At 39.4% G+C, this 22,206-nt stretch overlaps 1 protein-coding gene across 12 annotated transcripts in view; it reads left to right on the top strand.

Moving 5' to 3' along the window:
* Positions 1 to 22,206, top strand: part of GBF1 (golgi brefeldin A resistant guanine nucleotide exchange factor 1) — a 119,666-nt gene that overhangs the window by 4,264 nt on the left and 93,196 nt on the right. For 11 of the 12 annotated variants that reach the window (XM_053909866.1, XM_053909869.1, XM_053909870.1 and 8 more), the window contains exons 2-3: positions 8,246 to 8,351; positions 10,553 to 10,619. In XM_053909866.1, the coding sequence (XP_053765841.1) occupies positions 8,256 to 8,351; positions 10,553 to 10,619 (163 nt within the window). In that variant the 5' untranslated portion in view covers positions 8,246 to 8,255. Of the gene's footprint in view, positions 1 to 3,196; positions 3,250 to 8,245; positions 8,352 to 10,552; positions 10,620 to 22,206 lie in introns of all 12 variants that reach the window. The other variant, XM_053909867.1, reaches the window with a different exon arrangement.

Raw genomic sequence — 22,206 nt, forward strand, 5'->3', positions numbered from 1 at the left:
AGCACCATGAAACAGTCTTTGTTTTTTGAGAATGTAATTTTTTTTTTTCCTTTAGAGAGAATGGATGGGGGGTGGGGAGAGGGGTAGAGGGACAGAGGGAGAGGGAGAGGGAGGGAGAGAATCTCAACCAGGTTCCACACTCAGTGTTGAGCCCAGTGCGGGGCTCAATCCCATGACCCTGGGATCATGACCTAAGCCAAAATCAAGAGTCAGATGCTCCACCAACTGAGCCACCCAGGTACCCTGGAAATTTAATTTCTTATTGGATAAAGACAACTTTTAAAAGCAATTAAGAAAAAAACTTCGGGGTGCCTAGCTGGCTCAGTTGGAAGAGCATGTTGTTGTGAGTTTGAGCCCCATATTGGATATAGAGATTACTTAAGTAAATATTAAAGAAAAAACCCCGTAAACAATGGTGTACTAGTAACACCTATTTACAACCAAAGAAAATAAGACCCATATATACATGTATGAAGAGTTGGCATGGGCACCTGGGTGGCTCAGTAGGTTAAGTGGTTAAACATTCAATTCTTGATTTCAACTCAGGTCATGATCTCACAGTTTGTGGGGTTGAACCCCAGGTTGGGCTCTGCACTGACAGCATGGAGCCTGCTTCAGATTGTCTATCTCTCTCGCCCCCCCCAGTTTGTGCTCACGTGTGCTCTCTTTCTCTCTCAAGATAAATAAACTTGAAAAAAAGAAGTGACAGTAAAGAATTATGTATTTCAGAGAAGAAAGATGAACTTGCAAATAGCACATGAGGAGACTTCAGGAAGATAGATGCGAAAACAGAATAGACTGGTGGGCAGATGTAGGTTATTTTTGTCTGTAGAGTAGCCTGTATGGAAGGTTTGTAACTTTTGGTAGAGAAACAAATATGGGATGCAGAAAGGTTTGCCTGCATAGGCTTAGAGTCCTTGTCTTCTATGAAGTCATTGTTCTTACAAGAGGTGGATGTTAGCTGCACTATATTGAATAGTCAGTCTTATGTTAGTCCACCCATTTGTTCATTTGGTCCTTCAGTATTTATCATTTTTGTTATAGGCATTGGGGATAAAAAGGTGAATAAATCATGGTGTCTTCCTGAGATGCTTATAGACTCATGGGAGAGACACACTAAATGAATAATTATAAATCAGTATAAGTTATTTAAATAGAGCTATGTACAGTGTAATGGGATGACAGAAAAGGAGTACTAATACTCTCTGAGAGAGTGGAAAGGTCTCATAGAGCAGGCATTATAATAACAGCTAATTTGGGGGAGTTTTAATAGCTTTGGTTCCATGCTAGGTGCTTTACAGCCTTCTTGTGTAGGCCTCATAATAAATGGATGAGGAGGTACTCTCTTCATTTTGCAATGGAGAATTGTAAACTGGGGCTCAGAAAGGCTAAGAAACTTGGCTAAGATTATAGAGGTGGTGATGGTCAAGACAGTTTTGCTTCTGAAGCTTGTTCTTGTAACCACTGTGGTACATTCTGACTCATTGACTCTTGGATGAAATAAGGGTTTATTTACCAGATGGATAAGAATGAGAAGAATACTCAAAACAGAAAAAGGAACAGTATGTGCAAAGGCAGACAACAAAGACCATGACTTTAAAAAGAAGGAACTTTTGGGGCGCCTGCATGGCTTAGTTGGTTAAGAGTCTGGCTTCGGCTCAGGTTGTGATCTTAAAGTTTGCGAGTTCAAGCCCCACATCGGGCTCTCTGCTGTTGGCATGAACTGCTTCGGATTGTCTCTTCCCCTCTCCCTCTCTACCCCTTCCCCGCTTGTGCGCGTGCATACAAGTTGTCTTTCTGTCTCTCTCTGTCTCTCCCCCTCTCTCTCAAAAATAAATAAACATTAAAAAAATAAAGGAACTTTCGATGGTCTATTTCATACATACAGACAGAATATGTATAGCTTATATGGGGCATCAGTGTCCCCTAAAAGCAGAATATCACCAAAACTGAGGCCACTTGTATACCTTTCCCTATTAGTCACATTCCTCTTCCCCACAGCCAGTATTCTAAATTTTTTGTAAGTTTCTCTGGGATATGGTCTTAGCAGTAGAATTGCTGAGATACAGGATATGAAGTTCTTCAGTTTTGCAAGATAATGCCAAATTGAAATTCAGATGAATTGAATCAGTTTACATATTAGCCACTTCCTCTGCATTTTTACCAACTCCTAGTATTGTCAGATTAAAAATTTTTTGTGGGGGTCCCTGGGTGGCTCAGTTGGTTGAGCGACCTACTCTTGGTTTCAGCTCAGGTCGTGGTCTCAGGGTTCATGGGATTTAACCCCTGCATAGGGACTCTGTGCTGATGGCATGGAGCCTGCTTGGAGTTCTCTCTCTCTCCCTCTCTCTCTCTGCAAACCACCCCCCCACACACACACACACAAATAAACTTAAAAAAAAATGTTTTGTGCTATTTTTGTGCTGTAAAATGGTATCTCATAAACTTCTTTTATAATTTTCTTGATTATTAATGGTGCTAATAATGTTTTTTTTTTATATTTGCTGTTTGTATTTTCTTTTTCTGTGAAATAATTATTCATGTCTCTTGCCAGTTTGGGGGAAGGTTTATATGCCTATTCTTAGAGTTTTGTAACATATTATGGACATTGCTTCTTTATTAGTTATATGTGTAAAATATACAAATATTTTCTCTCCCAGCTTGTGATTTATTTTTCCCCTCTTTTTTTATGGTATCTTTAGAACAAATGTCTGTAATTTAACATGGTTTAATTTACCAGTTAAAAAAAATTTTTTTTTAATATTTATTTATTTTTGAGAGAGAGAGAGAGAGACAGAGCATGAACAGGAGAGGGGCAGAGAGAGAGAGGGAGATACAGAATCCAAAGCAGGCTCCAGGCTCTGAGCTGTCAGCACAGAGCCTGACATGGGGCTTAAACTCTATGAACCATGAGATCATGACCTGAGCCGAAGTCAGACGCTTAACTGCATCACCCAGGTGCCCCTATTTACCAGTTTTTAAAATGGGTTGTGCTTTTTATTTTCTGTTTAGGTGGTTCTCTCTTATGCTCAGGTTATAAAAGTATTCTCATATATTATCTTCTAAAAATTTTCAAGTTTCCTTTTTCACATTTAAGTCTTGAATTCATTTGAAGTTGATTTTTTTTTTTTTTTTTTTTGTATTCCATGAAGTAAGGATCCAATTTGTGGTTTCTGTTTCTCCTGCTTTTGTTTAGATCTAGAGGGAGTTGCCAGTTGATAGAGTGACTCCTCTTTGAATCCTCTTGGGGTGAGTAACTGGGATGCCACAAAGCACGAGGGGAATGCTATACACAGTGTTTTCAAAGGGTATATGTGGCTCACAGTCTCTGGGCCAGTGGCCTATTGGCTGGGGATGTTAGTTGCTGTGTATTTACTTGTTCCTTCTCACGTTATTTCTGATAGAAGATACACCTTAAATTTATGAGGTCCTCTGCAGGCCTTTGTGACCTTGTGACCAGGGGTTCTAGGCTGTCGCCTACCAGGCAGCAAGTGGTTCATCCAAGCTTCCCATTTGAAGCTGAAGGGCAGATTCCCTTGGGACAATCACTTTGTGAGGAAACAAATGCTCAGGGGCCGGGCAGGAGATAAAGCAACTCCCCATAGACCTTGAAAATAATTCCTCTTCATTTTCTAGTTTCTTTTTTTCTTTTTTTTTTAAACTAAGAAAAGAAGCTTAAGACAATGATTTTTTCTTGCTTAGGTCCTCACTATCTTGGAAAGTTGTTAGCTTTGGGGAGTCTGGGTGACTCAGTTGTTAAGCATCTGACTTTGGCTCAGGTCATGATCTTACTGTTTGTGAGATCCAGTCCCACATTGGATGAGCACGAGCCCTGCTTTGGGTGAACCCCACTTCTCTCTCTCTCTCTGTCTCTCTCTCTGCCCCTTGCTCACTTGAGCCCCCTCTCTTTCTCTCTCAAAAAAAAGTAAGAAAGAAAGAAAGTTGTTAGCTTTTGATGCCTAATAAATTTTGATCAAGTGTTAGGTTGGTTACTTCAGTTTGGAGTCCCAGTTCAAAATTTATTTCTTCCAGGAAGCCTTCCAAATAACCACTAGATCCTATTAGATCTCAGTTAATCCCATTGACACTTTTTTTTTTTTTTTTTTTTTGCAATTTGTAGTATAGTGTTGTTGTTTACCTATATTGCTGTTATTTTCAGTATGAGTGTTTTCTCTCATTCTCTTAGTTCTTTTTTTTTTTTTTTTTTTAAATGTTTATTTATCCTTGAGAGAGAGGAAGAGCATGAGCTGGGTAGGGGCAGAGAGAGAGGGAAACACAGAATCCAAAGCAGGCTCCAAGCACCAAGCTGTCAGCACAGAGTCTGATGTGGGACTCCACAGAGCCTGACCCAGGACTCGAACTCACGAACTGTGAGATCATGACCTGAGCCAAAGTTGGACACTCAACCAATTGAGCCACTCAGGAGCCCCTCTCTTTGTTCTTTGAAAGAGAAATTATTCTTATTTTATAGTGTTCCTTTACAGGCCTTCCAAAATATTTTTTTATAATGATAGGTATTCAGTATACATACTGAATAATAACTGTATTTTTTTAAATGTTTATTTATATTTGAGAGAGAGAGAGAGACAGGGCGAACGGGAGAGGGACAAAGAGAGAGGGAGACACAGAATCTGAAGCAGGCTCTGGGCTCTGATCTCTCAGCACAGAGCCTGACGTGGGGCTCGAACTCACGAGTGGTGAGATTATAACCTGAGCTGAAGTTGGACGCTTAACTGACTGAGCCACCCAGGTGCCCTGAATAATAATTATATATTGAAGGCCTTCCATGATATGCCCCACACCTCCTATTATTACTCTAGGAATAATGTTCTAGCCAATCTGGAATAATCATGATTCCTTAAATACCTACTGAATTTCCTACCTATGAACCTTTACCCTTGCCATTCTTCCCTTATATTTTTTATTGTTTGAATCCTGTCTGTCGTTTAGTTGCCTTTCTAGAGCCTTTTGCCAGAAATAATTTTCTTTTTTCCACTACTATGACACTGTGTATTACTCGTGTATTGAAGATCTATATGGGCTTGTGTGTGTATATATGTGTTTTATCTAAACTACTAGATTATAAATTCCTTGTGCGTGGGTAGTGACATTCTGTATGCTGTGCCTAGTATTTTGCTTAGCATGTGTTAGGTAATGTCTTATTGACTAAAGTAAATGTTAGCTAATTAACATTGATTGCTGATCTTAATCACTTATATATGGAATAATACAACTATTCTTCACTATTCTAATTTAAAAATAGGTAATAAGTAATATATATGTGTGACACAAAATTCAAAAGGTAAAAAAGAATATACAGAGAAAAGTAAGTCTTCCTCTTATCCCTGTTCCTCTCTTCCCTTCTCTGGGGGCAGCCTCTGTTAGCAATTTCTTCAAAATCCTTCTAGAGATCTAGAACATACTCATCTTGCCTAAATAATTTAAGGAAGGAGAGATACTAGAGATTCTATCTTTTCTCTTCTGATACTTTGAATTACTTTTTAATTTGTTTATCTTTAGTTTCTTGGTTCTCCTCCTTATTGTTGTGTATGTTCTCATTGTTGGATCTTCTCAGGAGAGAACATTGTGTGCCTAGGACATTTAGAAAGTAGATAGTCTTCTGGGACTAATCTAGTTGTTTCTTTAAATTGTCATTAAAACAAATGTGTTGTGGGGCGCCTGGGTGGCTCAGTAGGTTAAGCGTCTGACTTCGGCTCAGGTCATGATCTCATGGTCTGTGGGTTCGAGCCCCGCATTGGGCTCTGTGCTGACAGTTCAGAGCTTGGAGCCTGCTTTGGATTCTGTGTCTCTGTCTCTCTCTGCCTCTCCCCCACTCACTTTCTGTCTCTCTTTCTCTCTCTCTCAAAAATAGATAATTAACATTAAAAAAATTTTTATTATAATGGGGCACCTGGGTGGCTCAGTTGGTTAGCGTCCGACTTCGGCTCAGGTCATGATCTTGCGGTCTGTGAGTTCAGGCCCTGCGTCAGACTCTTGTGCTGACAGCTCAGAGCCTGGAGCCTGTTTCAGATTCTGTGTCTTCCTCTCTCTCTGACCCTCCTCCATTCATGCTCTGTTTCTGTCTCAAAAATAAATAAACGTTAAAAAAATTTTTTTATTGTAATGTTTTTCATACTTCTTGCTTTCTGGGGACCCTGTCTTCTGCACAATATGCAAATGGAACTACTTGAAGGTTGCATTCTTTTCTGTATATCTTTGGCTCATTTTCTTTTAGATCCCACTAAACTCACTAAATGCCTCATGGGCAGAAATTATATCTCATCTCTTTAATTAATTTTTAATTATATTGATGGTACAGTAATATATTCTTCTTGTAAAAAATTAAAACATTCTATATAAGGCTAAAGTATCCTCTGATTACTCACTGATTTCACAGTACTTTCTCTAGAGATAACTATGGTTATGGAGTTTGGGGTATATATATTCTCTGTTTACATATATACATATTACCTGGACAAAATACATAAAGTATACTTAATAGCATGGATGATTCACAAACATAATGTTTCAAGGGAAAAGGTCAAATTGCAGAAAACTAATATTGTATTAGTTAAATAAAAGTACAAAAATATATGGAATGATGTTATATATTATTTAAAGATACATATCAGGGGCACCTGGGTGGCTCAGTCGGTTGAGCGTCCGGCTTTGGCTCAGGTCATGATCTCACAGCTTGTGACTTCGAGCCCTGAGTCGGGCTCTGTGCTGACAGCTCAGAGCCTGGAGCCTGTTTCAGATTCTCTGCTCCTCCCCCGCTCATGCTCCGTCTCTCTCTCTCTCAAAAATAAAAACATTAAAAAAAAAAAAAACATATCAGTGAAGTAAAAGTACAAAGCAACATAAAAGTTTAATAAACGCCACATTTAGAAAAGTGGGACCTATGGATGAAAGAGAGGAAGATATGATTTAGGGAGAACATACAGTGACTTCAGTTGAACTATTCTTAATCTGGATACTGGCTGTTATATTACTCTTTATGTCATACTGTAAGTTGAATATTACATATTTTCAAAAACAAAAATCTAGCATTTTGTAGGATGGGTTGGTTGGGTTTTACATAAATGGTAACATAGAGTCATATACTACAGTTTCTTTCATTCCACAATATGTCTGACAGCTCTTTCTGTGTCTTATTTGTTTTGTATCCTTAGTACTCTGAAAGATGCCTTATGCATAGTAGGTGCTTAATAAGTAAATATTTGTGGAATTCTTTCTTCTCTTAACCCTGATAGCCTTACTGTTTTAACTTCCCTGGAGTCTGATCTAAATGTTTGTGTAACTATATGCTCCCCCTGCCCTTTTCCCTCTTTGCTTTTTAAAATTTTGTCCTTGTGAAGAGGATTTTTAAGTAATGGAAAGCAGTAAGGTTGGTTTTACATGCTCCTAGGTTTTTCTCTATGCCAAGGAGAAATTCTGTTTTGTCTTGTTTTGTTTTTGTTTTTGTTGTTTTCACCTGGGAAGAGAATTACATATCTTTTCTAAGTGCTCTTCTAGGCAGCAAAGAAAATCGTGTGATAATTCAGTTGGGAGCACATAAAATACTAAAGTAGTTACTTCAGCTTCATTTCAGAGATGCATATAGAAGCAGCTTTAAAATGAGTCTGCCTTTCAATCTATCTTATTAGAGAGTTACTGCTATAAGCAAGTAAACTTGACTTTTCAGAACTTTTTAAAGGTTGTTGTCACTGCCACTGTCCACTTTTCTGGAGCTGACCTGGTAGAAGGGATGTAGTAGATGAGTGGACGTTGTAACTGTGGTTCCAAACCAAGGCTGTTTTTCTAACAGCCTTCATTCTTTTCTTTTAAGTCAAACCTTCATTATTACTTTATTGAGGGGATAAAGAAAACAAAAGTAAGATCTGAAATATATCTTTAACAATCTAGTAGCACAGATGTATCTGCATACCTAAAGTCCTCACAGGAGAGATTTTGAGGACAGTTGACTGAAGAATTTGACATACTTAATAGAGATTGTTGAGGTGCCTTTGAGAAATTTCCTGGATTGATACTTTTTGAGTTGTTTCTTGAGCTTCCAGAGACCTCTAGGTGAGCCAGGTGGCTGGATTCATAACATAAGATGGACTTCATCCCATCCTAGTATTACAGGTGGGAAATCTTGGTACTAAGAAGTTAAATCATAATTCTGATCTTAACAGGTACTGATTTAAATATGGGTATACTCTGAGTAACCACATATTAACTTTTCTCTTAACTGTTTTGGTAGGTTTGCCAGGATGGTGGATAAAAATATTTACATCATTCAAGGGGAGATTAACATTGTGGTTGGGGCAATCAAACGAAATGCCCGATGGAGCACTCATACTCCGCTGGTAAGTGGGGAATGGGCAGATCACTTGGTCACTGAGTTGTTGTAAGCGATCTGATGCATGGTTAAAAGAGTTATCAATTTCCCAGTAATAATGAGAGCAGAAGGAATTCAGAGTTGTCCTTGGTATCAAGGACCCTTCTGTTTTATTCCAACTGGCATCAAATTTATAGGCTGCCTTTTTTGCTTTGGGACCCAAAAGATGATACTGTTTTTCTTCTAGCTATTTTTGTAGACAACTTACGGTAGTAGTTGGGACCTCCTAAATATACCTAAAAATGTCAGAAAGACGCCTTATCTTCAGATTCCCTAGGATTATAATTAACTGTCAAAATGGTACATGGAATGTGACTTGGTGGTACTCCTTAGGAATAGGAGTATATCAAGCAGGCCGTGTCTTGCCAATCAGATGAGTAAGAAACTTACCAGTTGTAAAACTGGCTTTCTTTGTTGTATACGTATGTTCAAAGATATTTTTTGTGCAGTTGTATAAAACGGTTTTTGGCACAATTGTAAAAACAAGTTTAGACGTTTCTACCTCAGTGGATATGGATGGAGATATATATATATATATATATATATATATATATATATATATATATATATTTGGAAATATCTTATGTTCATTTATAAAAATGGATTGTTTAGTGGTGCCTGGCTAGCTCATTTGGTAGAACATGCGACTTTTGATCTTGGGGTTGTAAATTTCAGCCCCACGTTGGGTGTAGAGATTACTTAAAAATAACCTTATTTTATTTTATTATTATTATTTTAGTAGGCTCCATGCCCAGTGTGGGGCTTGAACTCATGACCCTGAGATTAAGAGTCACATGTTCTACTGACTGAGCCAGCTAGGTGCTCCAAAGACTTTTTTTTTTTTTTTTTTTTTTTTAATTTTATTTTTGAGTAATCTCTACATCCAATGTGGGTCTTGAACCTACAACCCCATGATCAGGAGTCCCGTGCCCCACTGACTGAACCAGCCAGGTGCCCTAAAAATAAAATCTTAAAAAAAATAGTTTAGGGGTGCCTGGGTAGATTAGTCTGTTACGCGTCTGACCTTTGATTTTGGCTCAGGTCATGATCTCATGTCTTGGGGTAAGCCCCATGTGGGGCTCTGCACTGACAGCACAGAGCCTGCTTGGGATTCTGTCTCCCTCTCTCTCTCTCTCTCTCTCTCTCTCTCTCTGCCCCACCCCTACTCACGCACGTGCTTGCACTCTCTCAAACATTAAAAAAAAAAATTGTTTAGAAGTGAGAGTGCAGTCAGCAATGTCTTTGAAATTAACATGTACGATTATATAATGAGTATGAAGGAGAAGAGACAGAATAATACATGTAATTTAATCTATTGGGATGCTATAACAAAATACCACAGATTAGGTGGCTTATAAACGAGAAACTTATTTCTCACAGTTCTGGAGACTGGAAGTTCAAGATCAGGATGGCAGCATGGTCAGATGACCCTCTTTTGGGTCTCAGACCTCTCATTATATCCTCACATGATAGAAGGGGCAAGGAAGCTCTCTTGGGCCTCTTTTATAAGGATATTAGTTCCATTCATGAGGGCAGAACCCTTACCCACCTTCTGAAGACCCTAATCACCCATCCTTTAAAGGCTCTACTTCTTATCATATTGGACATTAGGATTTTCACATAGAAGTTTTGAGGGGATTGGGGCGCCTGGGTGGCTCAGTTGGTTGAGCATCCGACTTCAGCTCAGGTCACGATCTCATGGTTTGTGAGTTTGAGCCCTGAATCGGGCTCTGTGCTGACCTCTCGGAGCCTGGAGCCTTCTTCAGATTTTGTGTCTCCTCCTGCTCTCTCTGTCCCTCCCCTGCTTGTACTCTGTCTCTCTCCAAAATAAACATTAAAAAAAAAAAAAAAAAAAAGAAAGAAAAAGCAGTTTTGAGGGGACATAAACATTCAGACCATAGCATGTAAAGGCCTTGGCAATCTATGGTAGCTTGAGTGCTATGGTCATGGTATAGATTAATATTTCAGGATTTATATTTTAAGTAAGTCCAGAGTATCTTTTTGAAAATAGGACATCAGGGAACTGGAAGACTGAACCATGGCTAACTTTTTTTTCCTCAGAAGGAAAACTTAATCATTGGATTCAGACAAAGAACCCTTGATCTGTCTGTTATTTCCTTTTTCCTCTTTGTCTGATACTGACTTTTTTTTTTAACCTATGTGTTATAGGATGAAGAACGGGATCCTCTGCTGCATAGTTTCAGTCATCTAAAGGAGGTTTTGAACAATATAACAGGTAAGTCCCCACATCTAAGTAGGATTACTTATCCTGATAAAATGAACATGTGTTTTTATTGCGGGGATGGACAGACTTTCTCTGTAAAGGACTATATAGTAAATGTTTTAGGCTTTGAAGACCATAGTAACTGCAACTACTCCATTCTGCCGTTGTACCTCAAAAGCAGACATAATACTTGAGAGAGTGATAAATACTTCCCCCCCCCCCCCCACCCAAAAAACAGGTACAAGCCAGGTTTGGCCTGTGGATGTAGTTTGCCCCTGATTTACTGCATTGCTGGTCCTTTTCCTTGAGTTCCTAGGAGGATGTCCTACTTTCCTGGGGAATCAGTGTTCATACAATTAATAAGCTTCCTTTATTGTTTGAGTTATAATGAAGTTATTTTTGGTAATTTTTTGGTTTTATTTTGTTTTAACTACTTTCTTTCTCTACCTCATGCATGCTGTGAGGTAGGAAGTCTTTTTACATTTGGTGGCACAAGTCAAGTTTTTAGTACTTGCAGCAAAACTCTGGTCTTATAGAAGGTCATCACTTAGGGCCTTAATTCTGTGTAATGCAGATCTTTCAGTCTTCATGTGTTCCCTTTTTCACTCCCCGTTTTTCTAATCATAATAACTTTATATAATATTTATATGTTTAGAATTTCTTTTTTTAAAAAAATTTTTAAATGTTTATTTCTGAGAGAGAGAGAGAGTGGGCGAGGGAGGGGCAGAAAGAGGGAGACACAGAATCTGAAGCAGGTTCCAGGCTCTGAGCTGTTAGTACAGAGCCTGACTCAGGGCCGAACCCAGGAACCTCAAGATCATGACCTGAGCTGAAGTCAGACACTTAACCAGCTGAGCTACCCAGGCGCCTCCATGTATTGAGAATTTTCAAAGCTGCTTCCATGTTTATTACCTTATTGAACTTTTACACAACTCTGTGAAGGAGGCGTAGCAGGTGTTGTCCTCTTTTTATGAATGAAGTTGAAGCCCAGAGACATTTTCAGTGATTTAGCTGAGGTCACACTGATCCTGAGAGATGAAGTCATAACTAGAACTCAGGCCTGGTTTAGTGCCCTGGTCTGCATTGCTTCTGTTCGTACAATTAGAGGAGACTGTATGCAGGAAGTGCCTTCTGTTATGTATAGGTATGTGTTGGAGGAGGAGGCAAATCTCAGCATCTTTGGGTTTTTCAAGGGGAAAGATAGACTGAAAGGGAAAGCCTCAGAGCTGTGTTCCTCTGTCAACCATAGAGGGCTTTTACAATGTGTATTCCTGGAATGTTTTTTAGCCTAGTTTCTAGGCTTCTGCAAGGTAAATAAACAATAAACCAGTGTTCTCCTTTCATGAGAAATGTAGGAGAGTATCTGGAGAAAAATTCCTTTTTCTTTTCTTAAACATGGGCTGAAGTTATCTAAAGGTTCCCTGCATGTTTTCTTTAAAGGAGCATTTTCAGTTTAAAAGCATTGGAAATGTTAGCCAAGGATCAAGTATAGAGGGAGTGGTTGGTTGTTAGCCAGTTAGCAGGGCTAAAGCTGCAATTAGGTGGCATGTTCTTATTTTGTGGCCTGTACTTTAAGTGACTTGGCTGCTTTAGGAAGTTGGCTACTTGCATGGACTTTTTTTTTTTTTTTTTTTTTTTTTTTTTGACTTTACAGATAAAGCTTACATATCTCAATTGGAAAGAAAATGTAGTGAGTAAGTATTTACAACTCTTTTTGGTGGCCAAAGTTCAGAGTGTAGTTGATCCTTGAACAATATGGATTTGAACTGTGTAGGTTCACTTATGTGTGGATTTTTTTTTTCAGTCAATACAGTACAATAATAGTATTGTATGTAAAATAAATGTATTTTCTTTTCATTATGACTTTTTTTTTGAAGATTTTATTTTCAAGTAATCTGTACATCCAACTTGGAGCTTGAACCCACAACCCTGAGAGCAACAATTACATGCTCTACCGACTGAGCCAGCCAGACGCCCCTTCCTTATGACTTTCTTAATAATGTTTTCTTTTCACTAGTTACTTTATTAGAAGAATAAAGTATATAATATGACGTACAAAATATGTATTAATTGACTATGTTATCAGTAAGGCTTCTGGTTAACAGGCTATTGGTAGTTAAATTTTCAGGGAGTCAAAAGTTATACATGGATTTTCAACTGTAAGGGGTGTTGGTGCCCAAACCCCTATGTTGTTAAAGGGTCAACTGTACTATCTTTCTAAGAGATGTGAAGAGGATTAAACACAACATTTCACAATTTATACACTGTGAAATATTGGTATTATATGTGGTTAGAAACACCCTAAAATGTCTGAGATCAGACTGGGTAGCCTTGTTGGCCTTTTGGGCACTCTACAGACCTTGAAGAGCTGAGATGGTGAGGTTTTCCTGATATAGCCACATTTCCTGCTTGCCATCTCATCCATATCCCGCACTTGTTTTCTCTATCCTGACATATCCCTGACATGTTTCAAGAGAACTATATCTGTGGTGAGTGGTGCAGTCCAGGACTTGGGATTTCTAGACCATCTAAGAGGTGCCAAAGTTGAGTCTGTGCTTAATTTTCCTACATCTTTGAATCAGGAATCCAGATTATCTGCTACTTGAAACTAATAAAACCAGAATGTGCTGAGGAGCCAGTTCTGTCACTGGTACTAAGGACATGGTTAGGTGGTGCCAAGCTTTCTTTTGGAGCAAGAAAGAAGTTGGTAGTATTTACCAGAGCAGATGTTGAAATGGTGCCTGCCAAGGTTGCCCATTGTTCTTAGGTTTTAACATATTACCTGCCTGAGAAAATGACACAGTGGACCCGAAATAGAACATCTCATAGTCTTCTGATTGGTTCTGACTCCGCACAGTGCTGGCTTCCAGGAAGCAAGTTTATGGGTCAGCTGCCCCTGTGGTCCTGGACTCTGTGGTCCATGACCAATTTCTTGTTTCTTTTACTGAGACAAACAGATTTTTCTGATTGGCAGTGTCAGGAGGACTGCTTTCTTGGAAGCCTGCTAATGGTAGGAGGCTGGGAAAGGGTTTTGAATTTGGAGAGAGAAACTGAAGGGATTGCCTGTGCTGTGTGACTGGGAATGGTGTCCCACCTAGATTGGAGGCATGGCAGGAATTCTAGGACTTCCAATAAGTTTAACTCATGAAACCGACTTGGGTTTAGACTATTCCTACAGAGGCTTTCTATTTGCTTTTTTCTAGGCTATCTGCTACCTTGGTTGGTTAAGAATATCACTGTTGTGGGCGTCTGGGTGGCTTAGTTGGTTAAGCGTCTGACTTTAGCTCGGGTCATGATCTCACATTCTGTGAGTTTGAGTTCTGCATCAGGTTCTGTGCTGACAGCTCGGAGCCCTAGGCTTCAGATTCTGTGTCTCCCTCCCTCTCTGTCCCTCCCTTGCTCACGATCTCTCTTTCTCTCACTCTCAAAAATGAATAAATGCTTAAAAAAAAAAAAAAAAAAGAATACCACTATTGGAAATGGGTAGTTGATTGGACATAGTAAACCAAAATGATTTTTTTTTCTTATAAACAGAGGATAAGATAGATAAATAAATAAGATAGATAAACACTACCTACTTGTCCAGGAGTATTATCTGAGTATTGTGAAAGAAATAAGTCTTTTGTCTCTAATCAGGTTGGCTAAGTCCATACCAGTTATTCTCCCAGATACATGTCTCTGGACTACATTTGCAGTCAGTATTTGCCCAAACTGCATGACAACTATATGCCCTGTAGCATTTAGAGTAATAAAATAGTCTAATACCAAATCTAAAATGATAGTTGCACTTGGAAGATACAGGGTGCCTAAGAGTAGAGTTTGCATGTTGCTATTTTGGATAAAGCCTTAGTTTACCACCAGTGAGACTTGACTGCTACCCCTCATTTGGTCTTTAAGCCTTCTTTGGAATCCTTTTAGGAAGTTATTCTGAAGGAGTTAAAGCAGATGTGTGGTTACCAGGTTTGGGTGGGGGTATAGGGAGGGACTGCAAATAGGTATAGGGTTTCTTTTTGGGGTGATGAAAATGTCCTAGAATTAGATAGTGGTGATGGTTGTACAACTTTGAATATATTTAAAAACACTGAATTGTACACTTTAAGAGGGTAAGGTTTATGGCGTGTGAATTACATCTTAATTTTTAGAAATAGAAAATGTAGGCTGGAGGAGTGATGGGATTTGCCAGCTCTTCCTCAGGACTCAGAGCAGTGGAGGGAAGCCTCCGATTATAGTTGCTGCTGTGCTTTGAACCCATTACCCAGCAAAGGCAGCATAAGGCTCTCTTCAGCCTCTTGGCCCAGTTTGTCCTTTTATGTCTCTCTCATTAACTCAAAAAGCACATGGCTTTTATATTTAAATTTATTCAAGCTGTAATCTTTGACATTTGAGTTAGCTTTTAGTACAGTTTTGCATTTATAGTAATATATATTATGTATTTTCTCTATCCCCAAAGAATCCGTTTTAATCTTTTCCGGATGCAAATTTCAGGCTGTCTTGTCCCATCTCCCCTCTCTTGCTCTCTTTCCCCTCCCCCCACGGAGTGTGTTTGATCAGGTGTGGCAGGAATATCCACTGTCAAGCTGCGCCCTTTATATTAGTCAATATTATCCTTTTCCCCCCTCCCTGTCTGTCTGCCCCGTTGGGCTTTCCCAGTTGATTTATAATTTTGGAATTCTCATCGGAGTCTGTAATACAGTTTGTTCATTATTTAACCAAAACCTGTTTAATGAGCAGAGAGAGGCAATGTAAATGTTAGGCATGTTGCAGTGATGTACCTTTGTGCTTCTCAAAGCGGGTGGGTAGTTAACTCTGTGCTGCCTGCAGGGCTGGGGTGTCTTGGCCTTAGGGGCAGGACTACTGCCTCTCTCTTACATCTGTCCAAGCTCTAACATGGGCTTAGATTCCTAAGACACGTTTCCTTTTATCCTTCTAGAGATCTTGTGGGGGCTCTTGCATATTGAAGTTATCTTCAGTCTCACAGCTAGATCAGATCGTTAGATCTGTGGCATGGGATGGAGGGTTAAAGGGAAAGTGAAATATCAGGATATTTGGTACTACTCCTGATTTTAGGTCTGAAAAAAGTAAGCGGTTTAGAGGAATCCTTCTAGCCAACATGGTCTGTGGTTTTTTATCCCTTTGTTCCCCAACTAGACAAGTCCTTGCAGCCTTAGTGTCCTCATCCAGTATAGCTTCATGGGAAGGGCTCCTAGTCAGTTATGATTTGTGGTGTTTGGCTATGGTCATTTGCCTCCAGATTTAGGCTGCCTTTGTCCTTGGTCTTTAAACTCAGATCATTTTAAAGAGGTTCTTTTCCAGGAAATTTTTGGCTTATTTTTTTTATTTTTTAAAATTTTATTTATTTAAGTAATCTCTATACCCAATGTTGGGGCTTGAACTGATGATTCTGAGATCAAGAGTCTCATGCTCTTCGGGCTGAGCCAGCCAGGTGCCCCAGGAAAATTTTGGCTTAAAGCAGAGAGAGTGGAATAGTCTAAAAGTATCACAACCAGAATCTTTTCTTAAGGGATTACCTCTTTTTTTTTTCTTTTTATGTTTATTTATTATTATTTTTTTTAAATTATTATTTTTTTTAACGTTTATTTATTTTTGAGACAGAGAGAGACAGAGCATGAACGGGGGAGGGTCAGAGAGAGGGAGACACAGAATCCGAAACAGGCTCCAGGCTCTGAGCTGTCAGCACGGAGCCCGACGCGGGGCTCGAACTCACGGACCGCGAGATCATGACCTGAGCCGAAGTCGGCCGCTTAACCGACTGAGCCACCCAGGTGCCCCTGTTTATTTATTTATTTTTTGAGGGAGCACAAGCAGGGGAAGGGCAGAGAGAGAGGGAGAGAAAGAATCACAAGCAGTGTCCGTGCTGTCAGCACAGAGCCCGATCCTGGGCTTGAACTCACAAACCATGAGATTATGACCTGAGCCAAAACCAAGAGTCAAATGCTTAACCGAATAAGCCACCCAGGCACCCCATTAATTTTTTTTAATGTTTATTTATTTTTGAGAGAGAGAGAGAGCGAGGGAGGGGCAGAGAGAGAAAGAGGGAGACACAGAATCTGAAGCAGGCTCCAGGCTCTGAGCTGTCAGCACAGAGCCTGATGTGGGGCTTGAACTCATGGGCCGCAAGATGTGACCTGAGCTGTAGTTGGATGCTTAACTGACTGAGCCACCCAGATGCCCCAGGGATTACCTCTTAATAACTTTAAAGACTTTAGGGCCAGAGCTTGAGGTACACTTAGTGGTGTTTGTGTTTGGAGATGGTGGGGATAGGGTGGAGTGGGTAGTGGGTTTGCCTTTGGAGATTTAACCCTAGACATTTTTAATTCCAAGGACCTATGAGGATTGGGGGTGTTTGCATAAGACTAAGATGGTCTTGAGGCCTAGTGTAAGCACCTGTATTAACTATGGAACTGGTCTAGCTTCTTGGATCTTTTTTTGCTGGGGTTCAACAAGATTTGAATTCCTTCTGGATCTGGCTTATTGGATTACTTCTAACCATTATTTATTGAATATCTGCTATGGTCTAGGCATTTTGATTAGGCACTTAGGGATTGGGTCTATAATGGTAAACAGACTTCCTGCCCTCATAGCCACTGGTTTTACAAGACTAGCAGCTCTAGCTGACCATTCCAAAGCTAACTTTTGTAGCCTGTATTCTACGCCATATGGTTCCCTATCAGGCATGGAATAGCTGGTAGTGAATGAGGGCAGTCTGTTGCCATCTTTTCATGTCTTGTAACAAACAAGCCAAAGAAATGAACAAAAATTATAGCTTATACATTTTCTTATTTGGCTTTCTCCTATAAAGCAGTTCTGGTCAGAGTTTAGATATTCCCAAAGACATTGGTGGTTTGCCTAGAGTAACTCTGAAGGAGAGGATATTTCTTTTTACTGGACAGTAAGATATGGCATCCTTGAGTTTAAGAGGGAGAAGCAGGTGGTTGGAGAAAGTAGATGTATCAGGAGTTTATTTAAATATAGTTTATCCTGGACAAACACACCTGTAGAGTACTGTCTGTCTCAAGCTTTGTGAATTCACAGTCTGAGCTAGGAGATTTGAATCCATGTAACCTCTAGAGGTTTGCAGAGAACATTTAAACAGAGTCTGGAAGCCAACCTGGGAAGAATGATGACTTAACATCTGTCTGGGTTAGGTCTCTTAGAAATACCCTTCTAAGAAGAAGCAAAACTGTTCAAGGATGCCTCATACCTCAAGTTTAATCTGTTTAATTTAGAACATGGGAAGGTGTCAGGAAAAGAGACTTTAGTAGTTTCTGTAAGGAAAAAGATTGACTAAGGGTACATTATTTGAAAAATATTTTTCCTAGAGTTATCATCTCCCATACTGATTGAATGCATACCTTAATTTTTTCTGTAGAGGTCTGTAGTTTAGGGAGTAGTAAGCAATGTATCATTGTTAGTAAGCATGAGAAGAAGGTCGAATGAGTCATTAGCTTTGTCTCACTTGGAATTGAGCTTGTGAATTGTTCAAGGCCTAAGTGGAGACTGAAAGAACCAAGTGTGTATGATAACATCTGGCAGACAAATTCATGTAATGGTTTGAGTGTTGGAAGAACAAGGTTGGGCACACTTACATAAGTATTTCTTGTGCCCTTTTTGACTTTTTTGTTCTATAATAAAAGATTGTATTAGTTTGGAGATTGTTGAAAAACACATTAGGATGTGACCTGAATTTGAGTCAGACTGACCTTAGAATCTTGGTAGCTTGAGTGGCATTTCAGCACAGTAAGAGAAAATAAAGGTACTGGGATTCTTTTTTCCCCATATAATATTCATATCAAGAAGGTGACTCTGAGAGGTGTATTTTGATGACTTTGTCATTTCTTTTCCTGGGGCCTTACCCAAATGATCTGAATCCTCCTGATTTGACACTTCTAAACCAAGAAGCTCTTCCAAACATTTATTTGTCTTAGAGATTAGAAAATGAAGACTTTCTTGAGAAGCAGCAGCTCTGCATAGTCTGGCTTCTTATGAGCCCAGCTCTCCCTTTTTCTGTCCGTAATATTTAAACACATTTAGCCATCAGAACTGGTCTGCTGGCACATTTTCCACTACATGTATCTGAAAGTGGGTTATGATAAAAAGCACATTTTTTTTTAAGTTTATTTATTTTTGGGAGAGAGAGAAAAAGTGTGAGTGGAGGAGGGGCAGAGAGTTAGAGAGAGAGAGAGAACCCCAAGCAGGCTCCACACTGTCAGCACAGAGCTCGATGCAGGGCTCGAACTCATGAACTGTGAGATCATGACCTGAGCTGATGTTGGATGTTTAACTGACTGAGCCACCCAGGTGCCCCCAAAAAGGCATTCTTAATAGCTTGGTTCAGAAGCAGAGGCAAAGGAACCTAATTTTTTTCTAGGAGAGGTTAAGGGACAGTGTGACAGTGTGGTCTGAAGTGGGTGTCAAAGTTGCTGGTGTTGTTGTCATTGCCATTGTCCTCTCTGGCACAGCCACCTCTTGAGGCCTGAAATTTCTCTCTGAGTATGTGCCCAGCTTGCCATGACAGCAGTCAGATGAATAAAAAGAGGAAAAGCCAGCTGCTGCTTTGTTTTTAACAAGGATGCAGGCAGAGTCTCTTTCTTCTTTTCCACCCACTCAAATTCAGAGTAAGTGCCAAGAGAGTTTCCGAAGAAGCCAAATGTTTGAAATTCAAAGTGCAGTTTTGATTAGAGATAGTAAAGAGTTATTTGTCTCAGCCTTGCCTTTTCTAACCACCTCTCTATGTTCATAGATGCTTAATTGGTCACCGTAGTTTTTAAAGTGATATTGGATATGTTTACGGAAAGAATGAATGCATTTGTCTTTTCTCTCCTGGCATTCATTAAAAGATAGAGCTGCGTATACAGGAAAATGAAGATTCAGTCATTTCAGCTCAGATCACCTCATTAAGAAAGGGTAGTTGATGGAGAGCAGTGACTACCCTAAGTTCTTAGTTTTGCTTCTGGAAACCAGAAGATAAGATGCTCCTTAGCAGGTTTAAGGCTTTTGTTTCTTTACTTTGGTCTTTGGAGATCCTGAAGACTTAGATGGACAAGCACTCATGGCTGCCTGTTGTCTGGCTTCTTCCTGCATACCTCTTCTGTAACACCAGCCTTCTGTTACCACTGTAGGTTGAGTTGTGAAGAGCTGCCACATGTGCACACATCACAACTGACCTTTCCTTGTTCCACGCTTATTGAGCAATTACTTGCCCATTTGTAGAACTCACATTATTGCCTTGCGTTTCTGGCCCAGTGTGAAGTGGGAGCATCCAGGAAGTGGCCTGATAGACTGTACATCAGAGGGCAATAAATTGGCATATGATTTGGTGGAAAGGCAGGGCCAGATGTAGTGTGGGAGCAAGGGTTTTTCTGCATTCAGCCATGCAGCTTGCTTCCAGGTGTCCTGGAAAGCAGCTTGGGAACTGGAGGCTAAGGGTAGTTGGGAACATTAACTAGGGAGGAAAAGGATCAAAAGGACTTCAGTGTTATCTGTGATGGGCCTTGAATTGGGAAAAATCCTCCAAAAGTAGGGGCAAATGAAATTTCCCTGATACTGGTAGGGATTTTTCCACTGATTATTCTTTCCTTTCAAATAAAGTGAGTTACTAATTGGTAGAAAAAAATACAAAACTTGGGAGACTCCTAACAGGGAAAGTTTGTTAAGAAAGCTTCATTCCACATGAGCTTTTTCATGAAGGCACCTTCTTCTCTTTGGGCAAACAACAGGTTTAAGAAAACTAGCTCCAAATTGATGATAAAGTGAGAGCTAAGATACTATTCTGACTGTTCTACCTTGGGCTAGAGTGGTATCTTTCAGATTGCAAGTTGCATTCTGTTAGTGGATTGTGAAATCATTTTAAAGGGTCACACAGCATTTTCTTCTCAGTTTTTTTTGTTTGTTTTTAAGTTTTTTTTTAATGTTTATTTTTGAGAGAGAGACAGAGTGTGAGTGGGGGAGAGGCAGGGAGGGAGAGGGACACACAGAATCAAAGCAGACTCCAGGCTCTGAGCTGCCAGCACAGAACCTGATACGGGGCTTGAATCCACGAACTGTGAGATCGTGACCTGAGCCAGGCGCCTCTCCTCAGTTTTTTATTGTGAAAAATTTTAAACTTCCGCACATTTATTTTCATACTTACTATTAACATTTAGCCATATTTGCTTTTTTTTTTTTTAATGGTTATTTGTTTATTTTGAGAGAGAGGAGAATGTGTGCGAGCACGTGCAGGAGAGAGAGACAGAGGATCCCAAGCAGGCTCCAAGCTGTCAGCACAGAGCCCAGTATGGGGTTCAATCTCATGAGTCAGATGCTTAACCGACAGAGTCACTATGTGCGTATTATTATTATTTTTTAAACGTTTATTTATTTTTTGAGAGAGAGAGAGAAAGCATGAGTGGGGGAGGAGCAGAGAGAGGGAGGGAGACAGAGAATCCGAAGCAGGCTCTGAGCTATCAGTGCAGAGCCTGATGTGGGGCTCATACTCACAAACTATGAAACCATGACCTGAGCCGAAGTTGGACATTTAACCCACTGAGCCACTCAGGTGCCCCTGTGTGTATTATTTTTTATAAGCTACTTGAAAATAAGTTTCAGACATGTTGGCATCTTACCCTTGAATACTTCAGCATTCATCCTAAATAAGGACATTCTCTTGCATAATCATAGTACCATTATCACACTTAAGAAACTTAATAATTTACCAGTATTAGCTAATACCAGTCCATATTAAAAATTTCCGATTTGCCTCCAAACTGCCTTTTATTGCTATAGCAGTTTTTATAAACCAAAATCCAAGCAAAATTCTCATTTCATTAAGTAGTTATATCTCTGTAGACTTTTAAAATCTAATACAGTTTTCTTCACCTTTTTTCTTTCTTTTTAATTCTCTAGGCATTGAGTTTTTGAAGAGACTAGGCCATTTATCTTTAGAATGTTGTATGTTCTGGGTTCGTCTGTGTCCTTGTGGTATCATTTAACTTGCTTCTCTATCTCATGTATTTCCTATATTCTAGAAGTTAGGATTAAAGGCTTAATTTAATGCAGGTTAAACATTTTTGGCAAGAGTACTTTGTAGATGATATTGTGTATTTCATATTATATCATCACAGGAAGTATATACTGTCAGGATGATCCTGCTAAGGTGGTGGTAAGTTTGATTACTTGCTTCTGGTTGTGATTGCCACATTTCCTCATTGTAAAATGAATTAATTTTTCTATTTGTAATTAGTAAGTAATCTGAAGTAATAATTTGGCACCTTTTACTTAATGATCATCTGCTAATGAATTTTTGCCAGTCATCTATTTCAGTGTTGTTCGCAAAACGATGACTTTCTAATTCTGTCATTTGTTTCTACGTTTATTAACTGGCATTCCCTGTAAAGAATCACTTACCTTCATAAACTGGAGGATGAACCATAGTTTCTCCTAAAAAGGCAGGGAAAATGCTTTAATTCTTTTAATTGCCAACTTTCAGAGTAAGGAGTTAGTGTTAATGATGACCACTAATGGTGGCAAATGAGGATTTTCCTTCCATTTTGGGGGCTTGTGAATTTTTATTTATTCAGTGTTTTATAATTCATTACCTTTT

This window comes from Panthera pardus, unplaced genomic scaffold (genome assembly GCF_024362965.1).
Source record: "Panthera pardus isolate Hobbes unplaced genomic scaffold, ASM2436296v1 HiC_scaffold_22, whole genome shotgun sequence".
In the NCBI taxonomy this organism is placed as follows: domain Eukaryota; kingdom Metazoa; phylum Chordata; class Mammalia; order Carnivora; family Felidae; genus Panthera; species Panthera pardus.